The following is a 23,413-nucleotide window of genomic DNA, read 5'->3' on the forward strand; positions in this document are numbered from 1 at the left end:
TTCATTATGGGGGTGACCCTGCCTAATCCCTGCCCGAGGACAGATGCTAGGCATAGGCAGTGCAGCAAACACCCTTTTCCAGCTACCTAAGCTACCTTCTGTAACATAAAAGTGCCTTTCCAGAGTCTGACACAGAGTTTAAAACACACACACACATGAGGAAAAAACCAATCTCTTGAAAATTATTTGTTCTCCACACTGGAGTTTTGCTTTCACTGTGTCCAGTGTTCCATTCTGTGAGCTTCTGCTTGTTTTGGAACGACCCTGTATGTGGAGAAACTATGCCTCTTTGATCCAACCTGCTGGTTCAAAGTCATGTTTTCACATTGATTCTTACTAAGAATTTACTATTCCAAAGCTAAAAAATGTTCAGCATTTCAGACTTTTTGAAATAGATAAGAAATGAGAAGGTGAGGACAGGGGAGTAGTAAGTATCACACATAAACATCATAATGAATGCCTGAATCCATAGTTTACTTCAAATGTAAAGTCATATTTCAGGTTGCTGGAAAGCAAGTTAGGAGATGGATAAGGATACTGAAAAAGATGCAAGTTAAAAGGAACATAAATAAATGCAACCAAATAAAATGTTAGGCTTAAATTCTTCATTAATTCATACCACATCCATGAAATTTTAGGAAAAATACTTTCAAACTGGCATAAGAGACCAGCTGTCATTCTTTACATCTCTCTTGGGAGGGAGGTGCAAAGTAAAGAAGCCATGAACTAAAGGAATCACTATAAATGGACAGTGATCAAGCACATCTCAATCTAAATTTCAGGTAAAATCACCCAATAACCAGAATTTTTTAGCTTACTCTCTTATAGCAAAATACTGTACATGTGTCCCACAATCCCTGAGACTTCACAAAAAGCCCACTTAAACAAAAGTAGCATCATTCTTGGTACAGCATTTCCATAAAACTGTGAGTTAGCCAGGCTTTAAAAGCCATTTGCAAAATTTAGAAACAAATATTTGCCAAAAAATACCTTTCAAATCTCTCAAACTTACTAAAAGACAGTGATTTGGAACAGTGTCTTTGTGCTTTCAGAGAGACTGAAAAATGAGCTGCCCTGAGAGTATAAAGTTTTAAAAAGTGACACAGAGCACAGAGCAAAAAGCAAGTGCATCAGAAAAGTTGAACTGTCACATTACAGTGCAGTCATAACCAAGCACTGGCTGTGAAAGATGAACAAGTATTTACAAGTGTCAGATAAGGGAAGGAGGCATGGGAGCTGAAGAGAGGAAGAGAGAACAAAGAGGACAGATAAGGGCAGCAAACCGAGTTTTTTAAAGCTGGTACTAATGTAATGATTGATTTAAAAATTGCCACCATCATGAGCTGAGACATTTCGCACACCACTGTGAACTGTTTGTGTCTTAGACATAATCAGAAGCAACGGGGGTTTTTTATCAGGAGACATAATGCTCTACTAAATGGACAGTAGAAGACACTACCCATTGGATTTGTGAAAAGTGATTTTAACTGTTTCACATCTCTAAGCATGTCATGAGAGGAAGCGACAGCATCTGACTCTTACATATATGTAACGAGTGCAGTGGGCAATTATCTGTCACAGGGGTATTTTTATTTGAGGACATCCAATTTGTCTGTATTATGTCATTATTTATTTACTTTAAATACCAATGCTTTATTTATGTCTAAATAAAAAAGAAGTGTCAAAAACTTACAGGCATACTTTATTACACTGACCTTTAACCTGACCCAAGCTAGGTTTCCTGTGTACCATCTTTGTTAGGCTACATTGTCTAGAAGCAGAACTTGTTTCTTTGTGAATAATGGATTTTCTTTCTAACATGGCCAAAATCAAATTTTGAGATCAAAACCCCCAAAGCTAAAAACTCTTCAGCATTAAATAAAACATTGCCTTTGAGGATTAATTCTTGCAATTTAAAACTCTGTTTAAATTCAAACCAGCTTCAAAACAAGTAAGTGAAAGACTGACATTTTGAAAATCTTCCATCCTCTTCTTTTAACACAAAACTATGTAGTAAGGCCAGCTCAAATCCTCTGTTTCTCAAAATCCATATTTTTACCTGCAAGCAGGCACACAACCACTTAGAGGATGGGAAAACTGACTGTCACAGGGCTCTGCTTTCTGATGTTAGAGCATTAACCCTGAAACAACCAAAGCAGAAATTCTCCTAAACAGGATAATCTCAACTAAAAACTCTTTTTCTTCCCCTCAAATTTCACTATTCCCTTTTTAGGTTAAATCTGCCTTTGAACCACAAACTACACTGACTTTCTCAGCATGCTGATATTTATAGATGCATAACCTCATCTTACCCACTTAAAGGCTAGGAAGGGAAGTTGCAGATCTATCCTCAAGTCTGAAGCCCATTCCTGTTCCTGGTATTTTAGAATTAAGAGGGACTTTGAAGGGTCACCTATTCCGTCTAGCAGCCACAAGCAGGATCAGCTAAACCTATATGACTCCTGATAGACATTCACTAAAAATCCTGAAGATTTCTAATGGTGGAGACTCTACAACCTCCACCAGGCAAAGCTCCACACGTGTTCCCTTCATGCTGCACTCCAAGGCATTAAAGTGCGCTGAACTACTCATATCACTGAGCTCTGCAGCAAAAGTTCACCCAGACACTTCGAAATTTAAAAAATTTACATCCTGTTTGCAGAACTGATTGAAGCAATTAAGAGTCACAAATAATTAACTCTGTAAAGAAATGGCAGGTTTAGTACCTCTGTAAACTGCAACATGCCTTCATCATTACTGTTTGCAGGGTTATGATAACAACAAATAAAATTACCATGTAAAGAGGCAGAGTTATTGCTGTTGTGGGAATATTAACTTCAGCATTTAACCAGTATCTTAATTGCAGCACTGCCTTAGAAGACAGATTTGCATTTACAAAGCATACTATAAATACAAATAATAAAAAGCTAGGCTAGATCACTTTAGCAATAACTCTGTAAACAAACAAAACTCTGGTTTAACTACTTTCCAGTTTGCAAAATTTAATTGGTAATTTTATGAAGAGCAAAGTTACCACTGCAGAAAATATTTGTGACCAAAGGGAAATTAGTTATAATGCAATCTTAGTTCTTAAATGTTTTGCTAAATAAATTCATATACATTTCCCCAACAGAAATGAAAATATTTTTTTATTGTGAAATTCTGGAAGGATTTGCTATGAATAAACTAAACCTCTTAGGACAGATCACTCTTTTATAATGCTTTCCTTCTATAAGACGACAATCTAAAACTTTCCCTCTGGGACTTATTCTCTGTGCACTTCCCTCTCTCTGAGGCTTCCATTTATTCCTCCCATCTAGAAACATAAGCATTGTTACTCAACATAGCTTATGCTTCACAGCAAAGGGCAGACGGAAGAAATCGCTCAAGGGAAAAATCCCCAGCCCTGTGGGATGAAAGGGACAAAGACTTAAATGCATATATGTAACAAACAGTACAAAGGGAACTTATCAGTAGGTCTGAATTAGAACCACTTCTTCCACAACTTTGGTTAGCAGGGAAGTTAGAAATAAAAGTTAGTATCTGGTAACGACTTAGATGCCAATATAGTTACATTTGTTCAGTTAAAATGTTTTTCACGGTTTTTTTTTTCTGTATCCAATCAAGTTTCTAACTGAATTTGAATATAAATTGAGTCATTTTGGACTAAAAATTCAATATACAGTTTTTAACCGTACAGACAGGTCATTGAACTCTGTGTTTTACTCCCCATATCCATGAACCTGGAGATCACCCTGGAAGAGGCACTAAAACAGACTGCTTCTGAAGGACTGCCTTGATGCTGACAAACATATATAGTTATTCATAAAACAGAGTTGAAAGGTTAAAAAGGAGAATATTCCGCAGCACCCCAATGAAAAAAATTTACATTAAAATGTAAAAATCTAGCTGCATCTCAAATTGAAAAAAAAATCAGGACAGTTGTAGCAGAAATTGGCTCACTGAAATGAATTTATATCTGACATACCAACTAGAAACAAGTGAGAAAGAAACTAATATTTGAGATCTCAGTCAGCCATAAGCCCTGCAATATGTCTGTCACAACATTTCTTTCTGGATGCATCAAAACTCAGTGCTGAGGACTGGGGAAGTAAGTAATCTGCAGAATGTGGCTGGATGGGAATAAACACACCAGGTTGAGTCACAGTTCCAGTTTCCCAGTTTCAGATCCTGTGCAGCCAAAAAAAAAAAAAAAAAAGAAACTGTATTTCTCAGATGTTCTACGATTTTCAAATTTTCAACTAAATTACCTAAGAATTTCAAATCTCATTCAAACACTGTATATAAATTGCATACATGAAGAGGAACTTAAAATAAAGCAAAACAAATTTATAAAGGATATGAGGTATTGCAAAGAGCTGAGCGAAAACATGGAACGATGACCCCCAGGCAATCTGCCAGGGAGCAATGTATGTCATGATGAACTGCAACTTCTGCAATAGGTCCCACAGCTGAAAAATAAAGGAAAAAAAGAAAAACATTGTCACTTTTTAGGCACTGAGATAATTTCAGAACTAGTATCTGAAAGAGACACTTAAAAACTGTGCCCTGGAATAAACATGAGATAAGTTATATTGTTTTATTAGCTTTCATAGATATTAAGGTCTAAATTCAGTAAGGCATTAGAATATATTCTTCATTCAAAATTTAAACTTGCAATGAGGTACATTTTTGACCACCATACTGAGGCAGTTCCCAGATTACCTTTCAGAAGTATGTCTGCTCTAATTAGAAAGTGGGAGAACAGGTTCTGATATTCACTGACTATATATGACCACAAGTCAGACGGATACAGGAGAGGAGACTCCGGGAGAAACTGGATACAGTGAACAGAGAAAGTTCAATGTGTGACATGTGGCTGTGCTCATGGAAATCAGGCTTACTTCTCAAGAGCACAACATTCCCAGTTTTTGACTCAATGGGAGAAGTTATCATGATGTAAGCATATGCACGGCATTAATAATGAATTGTAGTTGCAGTTTCAAGACCACTGTATTATAAAAAAGTTGCATAAATATGAGCTTGTATTGTTGTGCAGTGCAAACTGCAAACCACAACGAATTTACTTTTGCTTCCAGTAAATTATGCTTGGTGCTTCAACAGTTTCTGATTCAAGAATGATGTGTACTTTTTCCCTGGAATACATTTCTCCCCCTCTGTCATTTCTCTTGGCATCAGGCCAAAGCAGATCTTGTGTCTCATCTATTGCAGAGTGGGTTCCTGACAAACTGTCAGGAAAGATTTGGCCATCAATAGACATTAGTGCTCAACACACAGGGAAGTTGACAGTAAAACAGGAGTATATGCAATATTTCATGCTCATATAGCAAATATATGCTGAATTTCTTAGAGTATTTTTTTTTGAGTTAGTGAAAAACTAGACTTTGCCAACATCCTGAAAGACACTGAACTGTATCAACACTTGTACATTAAAATGCTTCCAGGGAATGTTCTCAAGCACTGATATTGTGCATATTTTTAAACTGCTAGAAAGGCATCTGGGAAGGTTCTGGTCTGACTCTTCCAAACAATCTCCAGGAATCCTTTTGAATGAAAACCCTCCATGGTTCATTTCTAGGTGGCAATTCCATATCTGCACCTTGCATACAGACTGAGAGAGTTCATCAGCACAGATATAAGCTCCTTAAGTCACCAGCCCCAAAGTCCCACTTGACCATCTGTATCCACAGTGGCAATGCACTTACAGGATGTTTCACTGAGCTTCCCCACAGACTGCAGTAAATAATTACATATCAAATGTGAGGGAAGCAAGAATCACTTGTAGCATTGACCTGCTTTGGTCTTCGTGCTACAAAACCATCAGAGAGCAGCTGCTGACTCAGTATAACCAGCGTCACCCTAGCTCCAGCTACAACTAATAAACATTCCAGGTGAGATGCAAGCAGTGATTCACCCACTTTCTTTGTTTTGGCATGACTCAAATTAGGAGCAATACACAAAGTATAGATTACACTCACTTTGCACAGATATACTATTTAAAACCACCAAAGCCCTGATAAAAACAAGCTGTTCCAACCCTTCAGTGCACAGCCTGATTTCCCCTACTTAGAGAAACTCATATCTTGCTAACTTTGTTTTCTGTCAAAAATACTGCATGGGACTCGCAGACTGCAGCATTAAAGTAAGCAAGTAAAACTGAACTGAAACTCAAATGGACATTCATGTATTTGAATGTTATTTAGCAGGTTGTGGGGTTGCTTTGTTTCACTTCAGTTTTATTTATCTGAAACATCACAATGAACAGCTGGGAGAAAACTTTTATCTGCAAAAAGATTTAAGTGAAGGGCTGGAAAAAGCTGATGACTTGCATTTGAAACTTCAAAAATTTAAAACTGCAGCACAGCCCAGCAAAGTTCTGCCAGTTACAGATTGACATCACAGAGTCATAAATCACCCTAGCTGTGCTCAAAGCACAGAATTCATCAAAAGGTTCTCAAATCTCAAATAAAACTCAGGTTTTCCATTTGCTAGGAAACCAAATCCAGGAGGACACTCTTCTGGCTCTTTGTTCCAATATATAATTTTCAGTTGTTCTTTAATATTTACACCCTGCAAAAGTTGGCCAATGGAGCCCAGGTTCCCTATTGTATCTAACAAGTCCTACTGCTTCTGCACTCCTCACTGCTTGAACTTGCTGCTGTTTCTTCCAACACTTTCCTCTCAGCTAACACTTCCACAAGACAGGCAAAGGAGCTCATTTCCATTCGAGAACATGAAGCAAGAATGCTTTAGTGAACCTCTCTTGGTTTTTGAAAGCCTTACAACACTGCACTTAAAAGCCTGGAAATGTGTGATTTTCAAGCTACTGCTTTCATTAAGAGTTGTCAAGTGCCTCTATTACCTCTTAAATCCCTGCTTCCAGAGCATGTTCTGCAAAATGCCTTCAGGGTAATATGCCATTAGCATTTTACATCTCTAACTATAATTGCTAAAGCTGATGTCATCCACCAACTACAACCCTGAGATTTAAAAAGGAGGACTTGGCTTTACATTTTCTCTTTTTTATTTTACTAGAACAATCTAAGAAACTGTTTCGCCTTATCAGTTTCATCCAATTTGCAATATGCTTCCTCCTATATCTGATGGGGGAACTCACAGAGCTTTTCCCACAGAAAGAAACTGAAGCTGCTAAAAATCACCTTTATAAATAGGGGAGACTGAGCTATTCTCTTATTTCAACTGCAACTAGCTGCATTTCAACCTTCAGTAATTTGAAGACATGAGCTAAAGAGAAAAACCTTCATCTCTTTTACATTGTCAGAAACAATACAGAATGAATTTGAAAGAGAGAGAAAAGGCAAAGCCCATCTGGGGCTGAATCTGTTGAGGAAAGTAAAAGGCCACAGAAAGAACTTTTACAGGTGTATTGACAGCAACACACAAACTGGAAAAAATCACATGGACCTGCTGAGGGATTGGGCACGGCACTTGGTGACAAAGAGCACAGGGAAGGGAGAAGTGCTCAATGCCTTCCTTGGCTTGGCTTTACTAGTGACCCTTCAAGCCAGAGGCCCCTGAGAGCTGTGAGGAAGCACGGAGAAATTGAGACACGCTACATAGCAAAGGATTAGTTAAAGGCACATCAAACCACACTAGAAAAAAACCACTTCCATGGAACCTGATGGCACACCTCAGCCCTTCCGTGGTTCTGTGAAACACACAAATTATCCCCAGTAGAGTTCTGTTTGAATAAGGGTGAGGTGAACAGTGCTAGATACAAAGAGGGAACCTTCTAAAGACAAGGTGAAAAAAAAATAGTCTCTGGTCAATTTTAACTCTCTTTTATAACCACTTCCTTAAACATATATAAAAGATTAATTTTTATTTGAGACCTCTACATCCCAGTTTAGAATTTTTATAAAATAATATTTTTATTAAGCCTTATTACATCTTCAGTGTTTTCTACAGTTCAATAAGCAGAAACTATTATATGTTTATATACTATTTATAATATATAATTATATATTATGTAGGGGGCATAAAAGTTCTAATATTCCAAGATATATTTATGCGTGTGACAGTTTTACACAGTAAACAGTTTTTCAAAGTCTTTGATAAGACCTTAAATTATCAGCATGTCTGGTGAATTTAAACCAGCACTACCATCAAGTAAAAGTGCAGAACATGCATCCATCTTTCATGTTTATTTTAGGTGGACACACATTTTACCTTAATCATCTTTAAGCCTTCTATGAGTTCTGAAGCCTCTACAGATTTCTGGTGCCCCAGTGAGTAATAAACAAAGCAAAGGCAAAGACTCATCTTCCCAGGATTTTCTTTAAATCTGGTTATTCTTACTTAAACAAATTTTATGGAAATTAGATAACATACATAAAAAAATAAAGATTTGTGGAGTCTGAAACATCACTAAAATTTTGCATTCTTTTCTCAGTTTGGTAGATTTTAATAAACTAGGCAGAGGTTAACACCTGAATTTAAATGACTCAGTGTGAGATGGAGACTATGCAATGCTCTCAGCTTCTGGTGGCCCTTCTATGTGTTTGGCATCTGCTGGGATTTTGTGTGGGCAGGCTTCTTGGCAACTCTGGGACTAAATAATGCATAAACATTAACATTTCCTGCTAAGTTTAAATTTTTCTAGGTTTTAAAAAACTGTGTATATATAGACACATAGGTTTTAAACTAAAATAATGGTCATATATATAAATATATAAATATATATAGCTACATGCTCTACATGCAAAACAAATTGAGATTAAAAAAATTAAGTGCAGAAAGAAATTATTTCGTTTGAACAGGTATTCTTTATATTCCTCTTTAGATTCTGTGACCTTGAGATGATTTGAATTAAGACTCTGAGAGGAGTATTTACTTCTTCATGTTAAGCTAATTCTGATCAAGTGGAAACTCCAGCTTTCAGAATTAAATTCTAATAACTACTGGTATATTTTTATTTTCTTTTTGGTATGTCAATAAAAATGAATATACATCAAGAGTGAAAAGCTGTAAGTACGCATGTGTTTAAGGACAGAAAATTAAACTTGGTAGAATAATTTTACTCTTGTTCATTGCTTTGCTTTGCAAATCATTGACTTTTGGGTTTTTATTTAACATCATTCAAAACAAACTTCACCTTTGAAATCCTGCAAAACAAGATTTACTGGAAATACTAAATGTTTTTACTGCTTATGTCTTAAGTCATTGTGATATTCTATGGTGTATTTGGACAGCTGTGTTTGAGCCTACAACAAATACTTTGCAGGATGTCTTTACCTGCACATGCTTACAGACACTTGAAGCCTTCACATTGTGGGCTTCAAAATCATTGTCTAATGCAATACATACAAGAAAGAGAATCAAAATATAATCAGTCCAAGTCTCTGATATCAAACCTTGGAGGAAAGAATATATTCCTCAAGCACAACATTCAGCACTTAAGAGCGACACTGCAAAAAACAGACATGTGTTAAGCAGTTTGAGCAGCAAGCCTTGAAAGCCTTACAATTAAAGTTAAATGTTAGCCAGATGTAATTATGGTAAGGATTATGACAATAAGATGATGATAAAGCCTAACAGAGCCCTGGATCTGCTCATGGCAGATCCTGCTTCTTCCTTCATTGTCAGCTGATAGCAAGAGCCCAGGGAAGGAACCTGTGGCATTGTAAAGAAACAGACTCACGTATTGGCCCAAGGTGGGCAAAAGGTGATAGGGCATGCCAGCTCAATATGAAGAGGGCCAGACAGGCAAAACAAATCAATGCAGCTGGGAGTGCACTCATCAGCTGCACTGATTCAGGCATTTTCAGCAAAGCCTTCACAGGTATGGATTCTGCCAACACTGTATCTTCCCAGAAATTTCCTTTTTGAAAGGACTGGGCACAGGCGAACCTCACGTAGTTGAACAAAGGCAAGTGAAAGGTCCTGCATCTGGGCTGGGCAAACCCAGGCACAAACACAGGCTGCTCAGAATGGATAAAATGGCAGCCCTGTGAGAAGGACTTGGGGATGGGGGTGGATGAGAGGCTGACATGACCCAGCCATGAAACCAAACGTGTCCTGGGCTGCATCCAAAGCAACGTGGGCAGCAGGGCCAGGGAGGGGATTCTGCCCCTCTGTTCTGCTCTGATGAGACCCCACCTGGAACCCTGCATCCACCTCTGGGGTGCCCAGCCCAAGAAAGACCTGAACCCATTAGAGTAGGTCCAGAGGATGGTCAGAGGAATGGAGTGCCTCTCCTATGAAGAAAAGGCTGAGAGAGCTGGGGCTGTTCTGCCTGGTGAAGAGAAGGCTCCAGGGAGACTTTAAAGCAGCCTTCCAGTACCGAAAGGAAGAGAGCTGGAAAGAGGGGCTTTTTATAGGGGCCTGGAGTGATAGGAGAAGGGGGAATGGTTTTTAACTAAAGGAGATTTAGATAAAGTATTAGGAAGAAATTCCTCACTAGGAGGGTGGTAAGGCACTGGAACAATGCCCAGAGAAGCTGTGGATGGAAACTGATCCATGGAAGTGTTCAAGGCCAGGCTGGATGGGGCTTTGAGCAACCTGATCCGGTAGAATGTGTCCCTGCCCATAGCAGGGGAGTTGGAACTTGATGATATTTAAAGTCCCTTCCAACCCAAGCCATTCTAACATTCTGTGGTAAAGGTGGACATAAGAAAAAATACCAAGTTTGCACTGAAGTACTCCATATTTCTCTTTCAGTGCCTGCATCAGCACAGGCCTCTATCAGCATGAATGCACATGGACATAGACCTCAGTGCACACTGAGCCATACTGACCCAGGGAGTGGGTGTACATCTCCCTGAAGCCCCAAATGCACTTGCCCCATTCTAGAGAAAATTAAAAAAAAAAAAAAAAAAACACAAAAAAAGAGAAAGAAAATGTAAATTGTAATGTGTAATGAAAGAAGTCTGACAAAGAGGTCAGTGACAGAAGGCTGAATGAAAAATCAATTAAACTATTCTTCCAATATTAAGAGGAAACATGAACTGTACAGTGCCCAAGAGAGTTAAGGAGTCTATGGAAAATACCACTGGGATTATCCTGTCAAATATCAGACGTAGCCTTCGGTATTTTACTCAGCAGAAAGTGTCTTAAAAGGTTTTATATGCCAGATATCAAAAATTGAGGGAACAGCTGTGAGCCAAGAGGCTAGAGATGATTAAGACATTGGATTTCAGTATGCACAAATGGCAAGGAATGGATTAAAATATGAATTAACGACTTAGACCCAGAAGCTTTGAAGTGAAACATCAGATTTAGAAAAGGGTGAAAAATCAGAAGAGGAAAGGAAAAAGAGTGAGGCTTTTGAATTATAAGTCTCACCTAAATCAACGAGACATGCCAACTAACCAAGAGTTTTATTGCCTTTGTGGCAATAAAAAGATCCAATAGGTTAATTACTTGACTTCAACAAAGCACCAAGAAGGTCAATGCACTTGGCAGCACTTTCTCATAAAATGAAGGAAAACAAGATGACACACAATTTCTTTCCTGTCCAAAGGATTGTGTTGCAGATGTTGAAAGTTAAGCCTGATCAGCAAAGGTCTGCAAGATTGCTACAAACTGGCTGCATTAGCTGGATCTACTTTGACAAAGATCATCTTTCATAAACATGTGGTCTTGGATACTATATGAGCAAGAAGTATACAGAAAGAGAAAAGATTCTTATAAAAATGTGTATTCCTTTTTAGCTGGAAAATGTATTCTGGGAAAGAGGAAAAAATATCAAACAGGGAAATTGTATATTTAAGTGAGCTCAGCAGGAATAAGAGTACTTAGGCAAATAAATTCAGTGTTAATGAAGGCAAATTTAACAAGCTCTGCTTCTTTGATTATTTTTCCTTATGCATGAAGACAAATTCAGAACCCTCAGAAGACTTGATGATAAGAAAATATAAGGTGATTTCATATTTTTGTGTTGCTAATTAGTTCATACACACACACAAATTAGGAGGCCATTAAAGTACCTGACAGTAACATATAAGACAGTGAAAGAGTACTCCTATACATTTGAAGGTTAATGGCACTTGGGCTTATAATTCCCATTCAGATCTGTGTGGTAGATGAGTGTGTAGGCTAGGGGTGGCTCACTCTTTAAGGCTTAAAGGAAGCTGCACAGATTTGTGAAAAATCCATATTCCAAAGTACAAGTATAATTTCCTAGTTGTGCTGTAGAGATGAAAAAGTTGCTGGTAAGAGCCAGTTTAGCAGAATGCTCCCAGGAGTGAAGGGACTGGCAAGAACCTCCCGCTAGGCTTTTGTAGTAGCCAAGAGCACACTACAGCCAGGAGCATCCACAGCACAGGACAGAGGTTTTTGCTGTCTTTGCTCCTTCAGCTCAACATCAGTTCTGCTTGAGGTTCCAAAAACAGTTCAGGGAGATACTATGACTCCTTTCGACCAGCAAAATTTAGAGGATGCCTGTGGCACTGGATGAAATGGAAAACCACATTTTTAAAAGAGCACAGCAAAATAGCTGGGGACAAGTCCTGCCCTGAGCATCCTTGTTAACATTCAGTCAGTTCCAAACTGATATCCCTGCTGTTTGACTGATTTGCATTCACTTCTACTTCATGCTTAAATACTGGTTTATTCTTGAGCAGCTAGTCCAGACACCCTTCAAAGCATCTCACACATCTGCCACAGAAGGCAGTGCTGGGTACATTACTGTTTTACTTTTTGTTTGCTTGTTTTTATCACACTGAAGAAAAATGGACTGGATGAGCTATAATATCACTTAACCATCCATATGCTCCTCCTCTGATAGCTTTTGCATATGTTAGAGCTTTTCCTCAGGTAAATATTATGTCAATAGACAGCAAAAGAATTGAAGAAATGTCCATCTTTTCATCAGTTCCAAATAAACTATTCAAACCATTTAATATTTCCATTTTTTTGGGGGTATTTTTTCTTTTTTTTTTTTTTTTTTTTTACTCTATTACAGGAAAGAGTCTCAGAGTTTTTCCTAGTGTTAAAAGTCTAGGAAGAAATCTCCTAAATCCTACTATATATTCCATCTTTGCTATGCCTACGAAGAATATATTCTCCGTTTTTTGTGGGTTTCCATTTTCACTTAATATGAACATTCTTATTAATCTTTGCACTGACATTATCTCCTAAAACAGCCAGGGAGAACAACTGGCTCATTTGAAAAGTTTACATGGAGTCATGTAGACCAAGACTGTCTTGATATTCTGGTTTGACTTCCTGCAGAATATACATCAGAGCATTACACCCACACATGCTGAATGAGCAACCACAAACTTTTAAAAGGCCATTCAGCTCTGATTTAAAGATTATAGACAAGAGGAGTTTTGGACAGAAGATCCCCTGGTTGTAGTCAAGGACACAACCTGATCTTGCTACATGGAAAGTCTCAGTTTAAGAAAGATGGAGAAGTCCTGTTTCGCTTGAATTAAAAGCTGCAATCATTCTCAAAAACAAGTAAGAAAATATTTCCTAAATGTTTATCTTGCTGCCTTCCCAAGGCAATTTGAAATACAAAATAGCACACTCTGCATATGCCTAAATCAACATTTAGTGTTTTCACATTCTGTGAATTGTCAAAATGTAAACAGCTAATCATTTTTTTAAAATAATTGAATTAACTGTGTCACATTAGTAAGTCTTATAAAGTTAAAAAGACAAAAAAAAAATCACAGGAATAGAAGTGAGTAGACTCTCTTGTTCTCTGTGTTACCTCAGTGTGGGTGTTTTGGCTAAGAGAGATAAAAATCTGTGAGCAGCAATTTGGACTTCTGTGTCCCAGCTTGCTCAGGGAGCAGTATGCTCATTTGGAGTTTCTGATTTGACTAAATTACATTAAATTAACAGCACAATTGGGAAAACAAGGGAAGCACAATCAGTGATCTATTTAGAAATACTTTACCAAACACTATTAGTAAAGTTTTATTCCATATAATCTGCATCAAGAGTGACTAGTGCAGTTGTGAATGTCTGTTGAATTTAGATTCTTTCTTCCCCAGTGCCTAGTAGAAAAAAAAAATATTATCACCATGTTTTGAAAGCATGCAAAGCTTTTTGTGGGGTAAACTTGCTTAAAAACTGCCATCACTATGACTAAGACAGTGCTTCTACTGTTCCCTAATTAAGAGAGTGGCAAACTGACATTTTGAACGTGCAAACAGAAATCAGTGATGGCTGTGTAATAAACGCTGCATAGCTAAAGGTGACAGTAAAAGACAGTATTTCAGATTTTGTCTTTATTTTAAAAAATAAGTGCAAACATAAAAATGACTGAAATACAGACAGAATCTATGAAGACCCATAAAGCTTTTAGGAACAAAGGTGGATGCAGCTTGCTTAGAGGCTATAGTATGAAATAAACACACATCATCTTTATCCTCAAGTGATCATATCCTTTACTGAAGTTCCACAATGCTGAGCTAATTAAAGCTCAAATCTTAATTAGGGTAAAGAAAAGTTATGCCCTTTATGATTTGAAATTAAAAGGAATTTAATTGCTATCATCTGCAATGCTATTTTTCATATTGGATCTAATGATCATTGTGAAACTGTGCATGTGCTTTTATAATATAAATAATTCAACCATTTGACTTAGAACTTCTAAATGGAACAAGGACAATTCCACTTGCTGAACTAATGACCTGCAAAATTTCAAATATTGTTAGATATGAAGATGGAAGATTAATGCTAAAACCACATTTTCAAAACATGTCTGCAGTACAGCCTTCAGTCTAGTAGAGCAGTAGTTATTCTAGCAAACATCTCTACTTAATTTAATAAGCATTCTTTGTTATCTCATTCTCACTGCTAACACTAGTCTTTCTACTATAAACAGTAGGTTCAATCTACCCAAGTAATTCTGCAAAAATTGTACTGAAAAGACTTTATATCTCTTTCTTTCAAAAGCATGTAATAATTCACAGCAGTATTTTGTGATATGCTCATGAGGTCATTTTCAAAAGACTTAATAGTGGAACTTTCAATTCTGGGATGATAATTTTTTGATCCTGTAAAGAGGTTTTTAGAGAATGAGCTTTAGAACTAAGAAAGTCATCATTCAGACATGGGACTTAGCGGTGATAAACTTCTCTGGAGACAAAAATTAACCCCTTTCTCTAGGGAACATGGTAAATGGCATAATGGGAGCAATCTCTGCATCGCCTTCGCTGGTTATCTTTCACTTTAAGCTTAGAAGCTTAAAAAATTACTCTAGTCTTGTTTTAGGATCAGAGTGTGGTGGAGGGGGATCTTGTTAAAGCAGAGTTTTGTCTGATCTCTTCTACTCCTCTTCTGCCCTTTCTCCCCAGCCCTTGCTCTCACCCCAGCAGAGAGAAAGCAGAACAGCAGTTCTGAGGGTGAAGGCTTGGAGCAGGTGAAGCTTCTGCTGGAGTGTGAGCCAAGAATTCAGCAAGAAATGTGAGCTCAAGTTAACTCACCAAGCTGTGACACCTTCTTTCTCATCCTCCCTTACAGCAGCACAAACATAAACCAGGAAAAGCATGTAATTTCTCCTTCACTCTTTTCCCTAAATGACTAGGAACTCCCAACGTAACACCAATTAACTGGAGGTTTTCATAAGAAGCCTGAAATTTCCAGGTGGGCACAGACAGCAGTATGAGCTGGTGCTACTAGCGAAGAAGGGCTAAATATCTCCACAGCACATGCAGCAATCAATATGGAACCATGTCTCTCTTCTCTCACCAACTAAGGGATGCTAGCTGGGTCATACTCACACATATAAGTAGGAATATTTTAGAAAAAGAAACCAAGCAAAGAAGTCTGAGAAAAAAACCCAATAAAACAAAGAACAAAACCAAACACCTCACTAGAATTACCCCTGGACGAATACTTTCAAATCTTCAGTACTTTGTCATGTTTTCTCAAGGTATCAGTTAAGCCTAATTCTTTCAGTGAAACAGCTTAGATTCCAAATAAAGACAGGGTATGACTGATGCAGAAAGGGTTTGGTAGTTTTTAAATGAACTCAACTGGAGCACACTTCAAGAGTTAACTATGTAATAGAGAGGAAGGGGCACTGAGGTTAAGGTTAAGGGCAGCATCACAAGGATAAGAGACTGAAAATAGGAAAAGAAAAATGTTAAGGCTGACATTAGGAAAACATTTATTATCATGAGGGTGATTAGATAATGGAATAATTTCCCAAAGGAAGTTGTTGACTCAACCACTAGAGGCATTCAAAGGAAACCGAGATAAAAACACCAGGCGATTGATCTGGAGGGCAGTCCTGCACTAATGACCCAAGAGGCTCTTTCAAACTCATTGAGGATTCTCCTCTGGAAAACAACAATTCTGAACTTTATACAGCAGCACGTGAACAAAAAGTAGATGAAAAACATTGCACAAAGCCAGAAAAAACACTTGATCAAAGCCTTTTTTTCAATTTAACAGATTTTTTTCCTCTACAATACCAATAATTTGAGTCTATGTATGCATTCATTATTTCTAAAAAGTCCTAACGCATATTGATCAGTCAGGTGAAATTGAAATTTTTTTTTTTCCAACAAAATTATAGGAGCTCTAAAACTTGCCTTATGAAACACGATGGACATCATGAAGAAATCCAGCAAGAAATTTTCCGAAATGTCTCTGTAGTCAAATCGGAAGAAGATCACAGTAAAGCTCAAAGTAACAAACTGATTAATAGGATTACAGAATGAGGAGCGGAGGAGTTTCATCCCAGCAACTGTTATCAGGATAATGTCACAGCTGTAAGAAAAGCAGAGGAGAAAAACCTAATCAAGTCATAAGGCATTAAATTAAGAAGCTCCTAAATACAAATATCTGTACCAGATGTATTTTAGATTGCTAAATCTACAAATCTTCTTTACTAAAAGTATACAGAAGTAATACCAGAAATCATCACATTTATTTTACTTATGTGAATTTTGTATTTTTCCCTTATCATTATGACACATTTTTAAGTTGTAAAAAAGAACAAACTCTGTACTAAAACGAGTAGTAATGACTACTAAAATCCAAAAATCTAGACCAGACATTTTTATATCCCTCATAAAGTAAAACTTTAGTCCAGGAAATACCTTGGCACTTTCATTAATACATTACTGTAATTTGAAAAAAAAAAACCAAAACCCTCGAACTATTTTTTTTTTTATTACAAGAAATTTCATGTGATTACAGAATTTATAATTTTACTTGTAATTTCATTATGTGCTGCCAAAATTCTGGATAGAATTACACATAGATGTGAAGTGTTTGAAATTCCTACCACAGTTCTTGATCAGAAAGTTGACTATTCTACATAGTAGTTCATTAGATCACAAGAACTTGTGTTGCACCTGTGTCTTCCAAAATGTGGGGATTTCAATGTATAATGAGTGAGAAAGTAGGCCAGGTATTTGCAAAATGCATGGAAGGTTCTCCTTCATCCTGCTGCTAACCAGGAGAATACCTGCTGCCATGACTGACATTTGGCAGGCTAGAAAGCTCTCAACAGTTTTCACCATCCTAGCAAGATTACTATTTTCCAGGTTGATTTTATTTCATGTGGCATTTATTCATTTTTGTGCATCTCCCATAATGCAGATGCAACTTTATTTTGAGTGCGGGTCCTTCTAAAGGATCAGCAGGGCATTACTGTTGGAATGAAACACCAAGCTGACCTTATTTTCCACCTTGTCAAGGCTGTTCTTTTCAATTTGCCCCACTCTTCTGAATTATGTAAAACCTAATGACTAAGCTAAATAGATTCTGAAGCCAACAGAAGCCGTCCCATTGTATCCTATATGAACCAGTTGTGTATTTCGTTTATCAGAAAGAAGAAAATTCTTGCATCATGGAGAAATTTTCACATGGAAACTTATAGATTATAGAGCAAAAGGAAGACTTTTTAGTCAATGTGCCTGGTACCATGATGAAACTTCCACCAAAAAATGACACTTTACAAAATAACGCATTCAGAGGTAACAGAAAATAATTTGCTCATTATTCCTTCTTCTTTAAAAATACTGCCACACCAGGTGCTTTTCCTGGGGCCTTAACTCCTGGGAAAAGATGTAAGGGAACGTGAGCAGGGGGTGATTTCCAGTGCCTCTTTGGCAGGAATGGGGCAGGCACTGTCAGCATGGGTGCTATTAATAACCAGCACACCAGGGTCTGGAAAGCTCAAGCAAACTCCTGACTATAAAGGAGCTGCTCTGTCTCCTCAAGAAGCAAACTGCTGCAGTCCTTTAAATCACAAAGCAAGGTAAAGCTTCTTTAAAAGACAAATTCAATTTCAGGAAAACTTTGACATCAAACCACACAAAATGTACCACCTCTGACACTTCCAGACACAGAGTGGGAGGGTGTCTTCTCTTCCCTACAGCATCATGCAGTCTGATCCTTAGGTGGTCAATAACTAAGGAATGTTCCAGCAACAGAAAACAGGTATTTATGCATTAAAACCCTCATTAACACTGTATCTGGAAGTAGCAAGGAGAATCCAGGATGCCTCATGGGTTTACAGAGTTCAGAAAGAGGTGGGATCTGAAGCTGAATGCTTTATGTGTGGCATTTGGATGGCAGCTGTAGGGAGAATGTATTAAAGAGGATAGCCAGAGGAAAAGGCATACTGGGAGTTTCATGGATAGAGCAGAGTTACAAGGAAAAGGAGAGAGCAGGTTTCACACAGGTGATCACACAGACACAAGGGGAATGGGGAAGGAAAGGACTGCTGTGGTATACCCCCACAGGCCAAACAATCAGAGGCAGACAAATGTAATTACTTTCTTTAATCTCAAGACTTCTGGGGGTCTGACTCATTTCTTCTGAACACTTGAGGGAGGTGATACTTTAAAGTGCAATCTAGCTTGGAGGAATGACTATGTAAAAATAGCACCTTCCTAACCCTACATATTTGCTCCGTGCATGCATTCAGTCACGTCTGCTAGCTAGTAACAAATAGCATTCTGACTGCTTTTAATTCTCCCAGCCTTGCAGAACTAAACAGAGGAATAACTGTGGATTCAGTGTCACCTTAGACAATACACCTGAACTCCTGAAGCACCTTGGCTGTAGCACCTTCCAAGTGCCTGGGGGAAAAAAGGTCAGTGGGAACTACAGGGGTTATCAATGAGTGACTGGTGAGAGTCTCTCTGCAAAGGAAGTTGTCTGGGAAAAATATGCAGAAAATTTGACTAATGCCCTAGTCCAAATTTCAAACTAAAGGGGCTGCCTAAAAGCAGGGGCTGCCTTTTCCTTATAATTGTGTAGTTCCTAATGCTGTGTTACTCCTCAAGAGAGAGAAATAATTAAATCAACATGCAATTTTTACATCAAAGTTCATTTATGTAATATTTGAAATTAAGAATCTGCTTTATTATGGATATTGAGGAACTCTCCCCCACCTCCCAGCAGTTTTTCTTGCTACTGGAACATTCCAAGGCTGTGTCTTTGTTTTATCATCTGCATCACTGTCATTCTGATAAAAAGACTGCAGAAACTCTGCTCACTGGGGATACTGCAGTCACCAAGCCTGCTGAATAACTGCAGTAGGCAAGTCACTGACTAAAATACTTACCATAAAAGGCTGTCTGCAAGGATCATACTGCGAGACCATGGATCAGCACCACCAGTTCTGCTTAATACCTAAGACATCAGACTTTGTCAAAACCTGTACCCCCACCTTTTTCAAACCACTCTTAATGCAGGACTACCCACCTTTCTACACTGTTTAATATTTCATTCAGCCTTAAAAGACTTGTGTGGTGAAGCTTCTGATAATTCCTTTGGGAGACCACGGCATAGTGTTAAAAATCCTCAGTTAGGAAATGTTTCCTGATATCCAGCCTAGATTTCTCATTTTCATCTGATTAATTCTAGTTACCCCACTGAGTTTATGCCCATCAAACACCTGCAGCCTGATATGGTGTGTCTTGCTTTTAATTGACATTTAGACCTTCCATATATATCTATATATAGCTCTTTAATCTTTTAATTTCACTCTCTCTCACTGGAGACACATTTTAGTGTGCTAAGGTAGTTTTGCATTTTTCTTGCAGCAAAGCCAATGATTACTGTATTTTGAACTAAAATGCGTAAAAGCAAACTGTGACAAGATTACAGGATTATTTAAAAACAAATTCCATTTCTCAGTCTTCAGTCTAAAACCAAATATTCTACTAATCACGTGCCTTGAGTTATAATCTACTTACTGTGTACCAAGCTTCTTGTATTTACTAATTGAGAAAGCATCAATGGTGAGTGCATTCAGTATTATGGCTGGATATAAAATGTATTTCTCAAAGCACTGTAGCCACACATAAAGCCTTTCAAACCACATCAAATGAGCAGCATCTGAAATGGAAATTCAGATAACAGATTGTGTCATCAAATCATCAGCATTTTTTGCACTGGAGTACCATAGAAGACACGAGTTAGCTCACATTAATAAATATAATCAATCAACTAATTTGTGAAACAATAGAATTCATAATTCTTTGGCAACAGAGAAATAATTTTGTTCTCTGAGTTTAGAAAGTATCTGTTTCGCTGCTTATAATTGCACTCCTGAGACACATTCAGAAACAATAAAAGATAGTACATGCTAGATGGTAATTTTTACATCATCCAATTATTTAGTCAGTATATTAAATAGTACTCTCAGTGGATGTAATGACCCCAGAGAGGTCCTCTCCAGCTCTGGCACTGACCTGCTGAATCACCTAGGAAACCTCATTTGAACTCCGTGCCTTTACTTCCCCATCTTACAGTAGAAAAACATTGTTCCTTAAAATGTAAATCATCGTTGACCTCACTGATAAATGAAACACCCCTTGAGATCTAAATACTGAAGAAATATCAGGAGGTAGAAATTGTCATAGATGTTTCCCAAAACACTTAAACAGACACTCTAAGAAGTATCTGCCAGGATCACATCTCACATCATTCCTCTCTAAGGAATAGCTTTTTTCTTTTTGCAGTAGACTTTTCTAACAATACCACAGTGCTTAATATGAGTATTAAACAAGAACTGAATGCTCCATGCAATTCAGCTGCTATGAGAGCTTAGGTGAACTGAGTGCAGAATCCTTGTGCACAGACAAAAACAATGCCTTTCTCCTCAAAGCTCAGCTAGACAAGGTTATTGGAAAAACAGTGAACACAAAAAGGCAGAACTTGTTATTAACTCAGAAATAAAAATGCCAGCTACTGAATCTCCAATAATCATTCCTGCAAAATTAAAACAATTCTATGTAGAGACCCTCCTCTTCCATACACACCTTTTCAATGACAGACACAGAAGTCATGCTAAATCAATGGATTTCTACATTCTACAGGCACAGTTGTATATTGCATAGACTAAGAGAAAGATTTAAACCCAATTCTTCTAATTTAGGTTGAAGTCATGCTTTGCCAGTACCTTAAGCTAAGACAATGTTCTTGCAAATAATCCCCCTTCAGAAAATATAAACAACTTCTGTTTCTTGCTATAACAAAAAATATTTTCTCTTCACTACCTAAGGGCCACCTCCTAAAAGTTCATACACACAGCAAAATGTCCATTTTGGAACCGAGCTGATCTTCCCTATTCCCCTCTCCTCCTCCTGAGCTCAAGCACTTCAGCCATGTCCAAAGCTGAGCTCTGTATAAGAACTCAGGCTTCACTAGAGATAAGCATATCACACAAACCAAACAGAAGGTGGGTGCAGGAGCACAGAGAGGTCTGTTCAGACAATGGAGACAGAAAAAAGAGCTCACATTCAGAAGGGGCCCCAGGGAAAGACATGGATTGAAAATGGCTTACATAAACCTGTGGGGTATAAAAGCAGTAGTGGGGAGGAAGTAGAAGACAAAATAGCCTAGTATATCAGGGTTTCTTTCTCATTTATTCCTCCTGCATATCACTAATTTCTACACATCTATATACCATAAACTCATACATCTTGACCTAATCTTTTCATCCTGCAGCCAGCCAAGACAATGACAAGCAATAACTGAGTTATCTCACAGGGGCAGCACAAGAATTGGTCTGATAATTGCTATTCCATGGAACACCTTAAAGGCTGAGAAGCTCATCCAAAGTCTGTGCAACAAAGCTCACAATAAACTTGTGGAATTTCACTGCCAGTTGTTTGTCTAATTGCAAGCAGTCATTTGTCTTTCAATAGCACTCCTCTTGTAAAAAAAAAAAAAAAAGAAAATTAGAATTAAAATCTATGTAGTAAAAACTCCTCACAGACGTCTTATTTTCTGTACTTGTCTTTTCATTGTCTGCATCGGACAACTATGGGGTACTACTGTCCTTCTGTCCTTTTTACAAGTTTCTCTCTCTATACAAAGAGGGAACATTTTAAAGTTTAGTTCCTACATTTTATTACAGGTCAAAAGAAAGAAGACAGCCCGTCAGACATATCTATCAAAGGGATTACCTTTTCCACAGTCTGTCTCATCTCAGACATGATAAAAAACCTCTGCAGCAGCCTAAGGGACTAAAACAATTATTTTTTTTTTAAACTCTTGTTTTCTAACACACAACACCAGCTACATTGCAATCATATTTAGACCCCAAAGTACAGCAATGTGCCATATATAAATGAGGACTGCAAAAGAAGCAAAAAAAAGCCTGTTTCCCACAGTAGGCAGCATGAGAAATGCAGCTGGATCTCCAAACAGAAGGAAACCCATCTGTAGAAATCAATGCAGCAGGTCTCTACCTTCAACCTTTTCAAATGCTGAGTCACTGCATTTAGGAAAACAATGGTTTTCAACAAATGAAGACAGACGTAATCAGAACAAGGCAAAGAAATCCTATAGTGGTCTTTTATGATTAAGTGGTGAAACAAAGAGAAGAGTGCAAGTTGGGTATTTATCAGAATTACTGGTTATCAGGGACAGGAAGTCTTGGACAATCTTTTCAGCTGGGCATGGCTGTTAATAATATTTATATTTCTATTATACCTTCCTTGGCATATTGCAGAAAAAGTTAAAAGGCAACCTTCAATCAAGTCTCTTGGGTACTTTTTTCATACCCAACCCTTGTTTGGAAAGTAATTGTTTTGAAACACATAACTTTTTTTTTAAATAAAAAATATTTAAATCCTTAATGTATGGTTTTCCAGAGAGTGATCTGAACTTTTTTGCAGTCTAGTTGAAGACAGACTGAAGTCCCTCAACAGACTGTTCTGCAAATGCTGTCTTCAAACACTTCAGAAACATATACTGAGAATTATTAAGGCGTGGGATCCATCAAGAAATGACAAGCAAGCTTTTGGCTGGTAGCAAAGGCAAAAAGAGAGCTGGGGTGGAGGGAGGAAGTTTTACCTCTCAAAGCACACTGCCTGCTTCAGAAATAACTCTATCAGAGCAGGAAATCAGATCTGCACATACTAAAATATTGACTGATAGTCACATGCATCAAGGCACCACTGCTGAAGCCAGCAGACATCAGCAAGAACAGATCTTA

The 23,413-nt window shown here is 37.8% G+C and overlaps 1 protein-coding gene across 1 annotated transcript in view; it reads right to left on the bottom strand.

Moving 5' to 3' along the window:
- PCNX2 (pecanex 2) overlaps window positions 1–23,413 on the bottom strand; it is a 152,946-nt gene that overhangs the window by 55,473 nt on the left and 74,060 nt on the right. The window contains exons 20-22 of the mRNA XM_059469294.1: window positions 20,163–20,304; window positions 16,539–16,716; window positions 4,362–4,472 (exon numbers count right to left, since the gene is read on the bottom strand). Of these exons, the coding sequence (XP_059325277.1) occupies window positions 4,362–4,472; window positions 16,539–16,716; window positions 20,163–20,304 (431 nt within the window). The remainder of the gene's footprint in view (window positions 1–4,361; window positions 4,473–16,538; window positions 16,717–20,162; window positions 20,305–23,413) is intronic.

The sequence above is a fragment of the Ammospiza nelsoni genome, chromosome 3, assembly GCF_027579445.1.
Source record: "Ammospiza nelsoni isolate bAmmNel1 chromosome 3, bAmmNel1.pri, whole genome shotgun sequence".
Classification (NCBI taxonomy): Eukaryota; Metazoa; Chordata; class Aves; order Passeriformes; family Passerellidae; genus Ammospiza; species Ammospiza nelsoni.